General features: G+C 47.5%; 1 protein-coding gene across 1 annotated transcript in view; it reads left to right on the top strand.

The window, feature by feature from the left end:
- Positions 1-7163, top strand: part of MERTK (MER proto-oncogene, tyrosine kinase) — a 110072-nt gene that overhangs the window by 33178 nt on the left and 69731 nt on the right. Inside the window, exons 3-4 of the mRNA XM_007470218.1 lie at positions 2050-2150; positions 5620-5793. Of these exons, the coding sequence (XP_007470280.1) occupies positions 2050-2150; positions 5620-5793 (275 nt within the window). The remainder of the gene's footprint in view (positions 1-2049; positions 2151-5619; positions 5794-7163) is intronic.

Raw genomic sequence — 7163 nt, forward strand, 5'->3', positions numbered from 1 at the left:
CGGTACGCGGGCCTCTCACTGTCGTGGCCTCTCCCGTTGCGGAGCACAGGCTCCGGACGCGCAGGCCCAGCGGCGATGGCTCACGGGCCCAGCCGCTCCGCCGCATGTGGGATCTTCCCGGACCGGGGAACGAACCTGTGTCCCCTGCATCGGCAGGCGGACTCTCAACCACTGCGCCACCAGGGAAGCCCCCTGATGCCGTTCTTGATGTGTACCTTCGTTACTCTGTTTGTCATAGGCTAATAGGGGTCTGCAGAATGGTGTTGTTGGGAAAAGCGTTTTTTACAGTGTCCAGTGTTTGTTCTGAAAACCGTGGCTCCTAGAGGCCGGGGACCCTTCACTGCCGCCTGTCAGCTCCTGATGGTGACTGTGCTGTGTTAATAACCGTGGCAGCTGCCCCTTCTGACCTTGCCAGCTTCCTGGTCTCTCTTAAGCCTTAAGCCTTAGCCCTTGATAGGTTGAGGACAGATTTTATTTTGCTTTGGGATAAACTAGTTATATCGGGGAACAAGCTGCTAGGAAGGCAGGTGGACCCCTCCACGTTTTTCTTCTTTTTTCTTTTTCCTTCCTTCACAGTCTTCTTGGTTGTGTCTGATGGGCAGAGAAGAAATCAGTGTTTGGGGGCTAGGAAAGGCATCCTCTGTAGGAGAGCATCTGAGAGCATTTCAAAGTGTGCCTCATTGTCTCACCCCTTCCCACCCCGGCTAAGAGCGGGTTTCACGTCTGTGGTGTAACTCCCTGTTTGTAAACACATTGGGAAATTGGCAAGCAGGACTCTGAACCTCTTAGAGCCAAGGCTGCCTGTTTATATAAGATATCTTATGTCCATCCTGTAATAAGAGGGAAACGAAAGGAAAGCAATTGATAATTAAATAATATGAATGTGAATATGTAAATGCTGGGTGTGACCACACCAGGAGAGATTATAATGAAGTCCACAGTGACTTGCACCCAGGCACATGGCAGCTGCAGACAGAGCAGTGCTGTCGGTGTTCCATCTTCCAGACGATGACCGAGTCACAGCCAAGTTCCAAACAGGACAAAGGGATACTGGCCCTCCATTTTCACGGTCCTGGGAAATGAGATGGATATTAACACCGGGCAGAATACTTTGTGTGTGTGTATAGTGGGATTAGGTTCTAGTCTCAGAAGGTCATTTGGGGGCTTCCCTGGTGGCACAGTGGTTGAGAGTCCGTCTGCCGATGCAGGGGACATGGGTTCGTGTCCCGGTTCGGGAAGATCCCACATGCTGCGGAGCGGCTGGGCCCGTGAGCCATGGCCGCTGAGCCTGTGCGTCCGGAGCCTGTGCTCCGCAACGGGAGAGGCCACAACAATGAGAGGCCTCGCGTACCAAAAAAAGAAAAAAAAAAAGGTCATTTGGGATGTGGAAAAGTTGCCCCTGGCCCCTGAAAACCATGTCGCCCCTAGTTATTTGTGACCATCCAAAACAACCCCACAAATTTGCAAAATGGAAATCCAGACAAGTGACAATATATGGGTTAGACCGGGTTCTTCAGAGAAACAGAACCGGTGGAGGACACACACACATACATACACACACACACAAAGAGCGAGAGAAATTTATTTTAAGGATTGGCTAATGTAATTGTGGGTGCTGCCAACTCTGAAATCTGTGGGGTGTCAGTGGGAAGCCCAGGGAAGAGTTGATGTTGCAGCCTTGAAGCCCAAAGGCAATTTGGAGGCAGGATTTCCTGTTCCTCGGAAGACCTCAGTCTATGCTCATAAGGCATTTAACTGACTACACGAGGCCCACCCAAGCGATGGAGGGTCATCTGCTTTACTTTGAGTCGACTGGTCTGAATATTCATCACACCTGAAAAACACCTTCACAGAAAAATATCTTTACATCTAGAGTAACGTTTGACCAAGTATCTGGGTACTGTGACCTAGCCGTGTTGAGACACACGTGACACACATTAGCCATGTTAATCATCACTGCGAAGGACAAAGAAGTTGAAGAATGTTCCATTCCTATAGTAGGAACTCTAAAGGTCGTCACAATAAATATCTTTGTGTTTCTCCCGGAAGCATAACCAGTGTGCAGCGTTCAGACAATGGGTCATATATCTGTAAGATGAAAATAAACAACGACGAGATCGTGTCTGACCCCATCTACGTCGAGGTGCAAGGTGAGTCCAGAGGCCACAGGGTGTCCAGTTACCACAGGGCGGTTTGTTGTAGAGTCTGCATTAATTGCTTCGTGTATAATGCTCCAGAGTTTGGCATGCCCATTTGTTTGTTTGTTTTTTAATTGTTTTTATTGAGGTATAGTTGATTTACAATGTTGTGTTAGTTTCAGGTGTACGGCAAAGTGATTCAGTTTATTATATGTGTGTATGTGTGTGTGTGTGTGTGTGTGTGTATACACATATTTATATATTCTTTTTCAGATTCTTTTCCCATATAGGCTATTACAAAATATTGAGGATAGTTCCCCGAGCTATACAGTAGGTCCTTGTTGTTTATCTATTTTATATATAGTAGCATATATATGTTACTCTCAAAATCCTAATTTATCCCATTTGTAGCTCTGTATGCAAACCCTGCAAATCCATAAGCACTGAAATTTTACAAGGCCATCTTCTTTGTAGACTTTAGGTAGTTATGAAATTCACTTAATTCTTAGAGATTTAACTCTATCCTACACACTATGGCTGAGATAAAAACAGATTGTGGACCTCCTTGTCCTAAGGTTATTTACAATTTAAAACAACTGAAGTCTTTTTATGTTAAGAACCAAAATGCAATCTAGTATCCAGTTCTCAGTGCTGGCACCAGATGCCACTCACCTGGTCAAGTGCCAATTTGTTTATTATTCAGTATCTTTTACTGTCTTGCTTATGCAGACGGTGAAATCAGGGAGAGTGAGCCGTTTTCTTGATTGGGCCTGCAGCTCGGCCTGGGATTCCTTTTTAGGCCCTAGGATTTGTCAGGTGCGTGATTCAGTGCAGTTCGACGCCATGACATGAGATGGGCTTGGTGGGGGAGCTGGGGCAACAGGCAAGGAGAAGGCAGTCTCTGCCCTCAAGGAAGTTGGACTCTCGTGGGGAACGTGAGCTGATGCACAGGTGAGCCAGGCCAGGTGGACCCGGGTCCTGCATCTCGGGGTTTGCACGTCCGGTTCGGCAATGGCAGGGCCTGTCAAGAGAGGCTTTGAGGAGGAAGCATCTTCATTATCACCCCAAGTGGCCACTCCCCACTGTCCTAGGGGCTGCCCTCCAGGGTCTCTGCATCCCTGCTCGCTGAGATGCCCCATCAGCAGAGCCTTCAGAACAACTTTTCTGCTTTCTCCCGACCCTCCTCATCAAAGGCTTTAGAGCAGGTGATGAGCTTTTCAAGGAACTTCAACGAGAAGCATCTCCCACAGAAAGGCTGCTGTGCTACCCTTTCTTTTGCAGACCTGAACTTGATACCCTCTAATGCTGCAGGAGGCCTGAGGGAGGGGCCCCTCAGAGGAGTCTCTTTTGGAGCTTTGCTCTGAGCCCATCCCAGGCTGCACAGCCAGTGCCACAGGGATCTGTCCACATCAGCCAGAGGGGAGGGTTGCTACATTTGCTGCTAATCTGGGAAAACTATGCAGAGGACATTTCACTTGTAAAATCCCAGAAAAAATGCCCAGGGCAGGAATGAGTTAGGTCCAAATGGAGTTTTGCAAAACTTTGAAACATGAAAAAAGAGTCCCATTTTACCACTCCCACATCAGTCCTGCTCGGACCAGATCTGTGAGCTCCCAGTCCCAAAAGAACACAGTTTAAACGTCTGAGGCCATTTAGCTTGATCTGTCAAATTTTTGTCACATGCCACAAATAACTACCAACTGGTTTTCTCTGAGCTATTCTTAACGTCCCTTCCCTATGACCCCGGTTCTGGGATCATAGTGGGAGATCTTGGGGTTGTAACTGTGTAACTCTCTCTTTACTCTTTTCATGAGAATGTGCTTGGAGAAGTGTTCAGCCCTATTCAAGTGTACAGATTTTAAAATTTATTATCCCTCACCTGAAAGTCTCACACAAAATAGGTTGTCCTCAAAAACAGGCAGACCACACCATTCAGAATGGCCATCATCCAAAAATCTACAAATAATAAACACTGGAGAGGGTGTGGAGAAAAGGGAACCCTCGTATACTGTTGGTGGGAATGTAAATTGATGCAGCCAATATGGAGGTTCCTTAAAAACTAAAAATAGAGTTACCATATGATCCAGCAATCTCACTCCTGGGCATACATCTGGAAAAGACAAAAACTTTAATTTGAAAAGATACATGCATCCCAATGTTCACAGCAGTACTATTTGCAATTGCCAAGACATGGAAGGAACCTAAGTGTCCATCAACAGATGAATGGATAGGGCTTCCCTGGTGGCGCAGTGGTTGAGAGTCCACCTGCCGATGCAGGGGACACTGGTTCGTGCCCTGGTCCGGGAAGATGTAGTAAGACCTCAGTATGCTAGTTATCGTTATTACTGTTATTATTATTTCATACTCCTTTCCCCAACCCATATCATTGAGCTATTAAAAACAGCTGCTGTTCAAATGTCAGAAATTTCCCCCATAAGATATCTTGGTTTTAGACTAGATGGAGTAAGCACACTTCAACCTGATTCTCCTGTTGATTACAACTAAAATTCTCTAGACAAGATATACAAAGCAACTACCTGAAGACTCTGAAAAGTAAAAAAAAAAAAAAAAACAGATGAATGGATAAAGAAGATGTAGTGTATATACTGGAATATTACTCAGCCATAAAAAGAATGAAATATTGCCATTTGTAGCCACATGGATGGACCTAGAGATTATCATACAAGTAAAGTAAGTCAGACCGAGAAGGACAGATATCGTATGATACCACTTATATGTGGAATCTAAAAAAGTGATACAAAGGAACTTATTTACAAAACAGAACCAGACTCACAGACATAGAAAACAAACTTGTGGTTACCAAAGGGGAAAGAAGGGAAGGGATAAACTAGGAATTAGGGATTAGCATATACACACTACTATATATAAAATAGATAAACAACAAGGACCTCCTGTATAGCACAATATAGTTGTTATTGAACTATATTCAATATGGAAATATAATGGAAAAGAATCTGAAAAAGAATATATTTTTATATATGTATAACTGAATTACTCTGCCGTAAACCTGAAATTAATACAACATTGTAAATCAAGTATACTTAAATTTAAAAAAGAAAAAAAAATGGGTAGACTCTTACGTGGCTTTGTTTTCACTTTGTGTTTATTGGTAAGGAATCCTGAAAACTGCCAGGCTTTCCCAGGAGTTTGAGCAACACCTAATTTCAGAACTGCCAGGCCTCCCTTCTGAAATTGATCCCTTCTGAAAAAAACAGTTCTGAATCACCATTACTCCTTTGGGAAAGTGTCCTAGAAGACCGGCTAGAGCTAGGCTGGCAGGAATTAGCCTCTTTGTTCTTTCTTACCCAACTTCAGGGAGGTAAAAACTGGCCATTTCAGACCTGGGTGGTGGACAGAGAAAGCTCCTGCTACCAAGCTCCCATGTGGTTTCCATTCCCCTGGGGGCTGTGCCTTGGCCCGTGGATCTAAAACCTTCTTTCACTCACCTCTTCCTCTGCAGGACTTCCTCACTTTACGAGGCAGCCTGAGAGCATGAATGTCACCAGAAACACAGCCTTCAACCTCACCTGTCAGGCCGTGGGCCCACCTGAGCCCGTCAACATTTTCTGGGTTCAAAACAGCAGCCGTGTTAATGAACTTCCAGAAAAATCCCCCTCCGTTCTGACTGTTCCTGGTGAGTCTGAGCTGTGGCATTTCCTTACTCTTTGCCCTGGAATGGTGGAAGGGAGCAGAAGTTTGATGAGCGCTGCTGTGCACAGCAACAGGTAGTCGAGGCGGATAAAACCGCAGGTGAGGCAGCTGAGGGTAGGGGCCAGGTGGAGGGGGAGGCAGGTGGGAATCTCGGGGGTCAGAGGTCACAGGGCAGGACTGGGGCGTGGGGATATGGCCACCACGGGTGTCTGTGGTTAAGTTGGCTAAGTGGCCAGAGTCCTTGAGCCTGGGCAGCGGGAGCCCTGCTCACGTCTTCCGTGGCAGCTGTGGCCCTGCTGGCTGGCAGGGCTTGCATTTCAGGAGCCATTGATGGGACAACCTCAGCGAGGTTTGGCGGTAAGGAAAGTGCGTTGGTCACGAGGTTGGCTGCGGGAGGATTGAGTCACTGTGAGGCCGTGGCTGCCCTGATGGTCAGCGCTCATCTGATTTCCCTCTGAATGGGCGTGCCCTGGCTTCCTTGCCGTGCTCCTCCGACAGTGCTCTCAGGGTCCGCGCCACTGATGTTTCTGTGCCGCTGAATCCAGTGGGCTCCTCTTTGGCTCCTGTCACTGCATTTTCCAGCAACATCTGGCAAGGTTACCACCCCCGATCCTTCCTTTTTTCACACACTCAGCAAACGTTCTGAGGGGTGCTGCATGCCAGAGGTGACCTTCAGGAAGTCCTGTCTTCCTGGCTTCCTTCCTGCCTCCCGACCCGTCCTCTTCCCTTGACAGGAGTTCTGAATGTGGGAGGGTGCCCTAGCGCTCAGTCCTGGACCCACCGCTGAGAGTTCCTTTGGGCCCCTGGCTTCGCGACCATGTGTGTGATGACAACCTTGAACTTCCTATCTCCAGCTCAGACCTCCCTCCTGACCTTCCAGCTCCTTGCTTGGCATTTCCACTTACCGGATATGGAAGCGTCTTAAAATGAAACTCTTGATTTCCCCGCAAGACTTGCTCTGCCCCAGAGTACCCCATCTTAGTAAATGATACCACCATTTTCCCATCCTTCCTTCCTTCTCCTTTTCCACACTGAATGCATCAGCAGGTTGTCAGTTCTGCTCCGACAGTACATCTCAAATCTGTCTTTTCTCTGTCTCTGCTGCAGTGCCCTGGTCCACGTCACTGCCGGCTCTTGCCAACAGCACTGCAGTAACTTCCTAACTGGTCTCTTTGCTTCTAGCCTTGTCCCCACTCTCATCCTCAGTGGCAGTTCGTGTCCCCTGCCTGCTGGAACCCTTCAGGGGCTTCCCATTATCTTTGACTGGCACTCAGAGTCCGTCCTGCCCCCGCTCATAGGACCTTCGTGCTCTGGTTCCCGCTTAACTCTCCAGCCCAACCCATCCCACTCTTT

This window comes from Lipotes vexillifer, unplaced genomic scaffold (genome assembly GCF_000442215.2).
Source record: "Lipotes vexillifer unplaced genomic scaffold, Lipotes_vexillifer_v1.1 scaffold1139, whole genome shotgun sequence".
Lineage (NCBI taxonomy): Eukaryota > Metazoa > Chordata > Mammalia > Artiodactyla > Lipotidae > Lipotes > Lipotes vexillifer.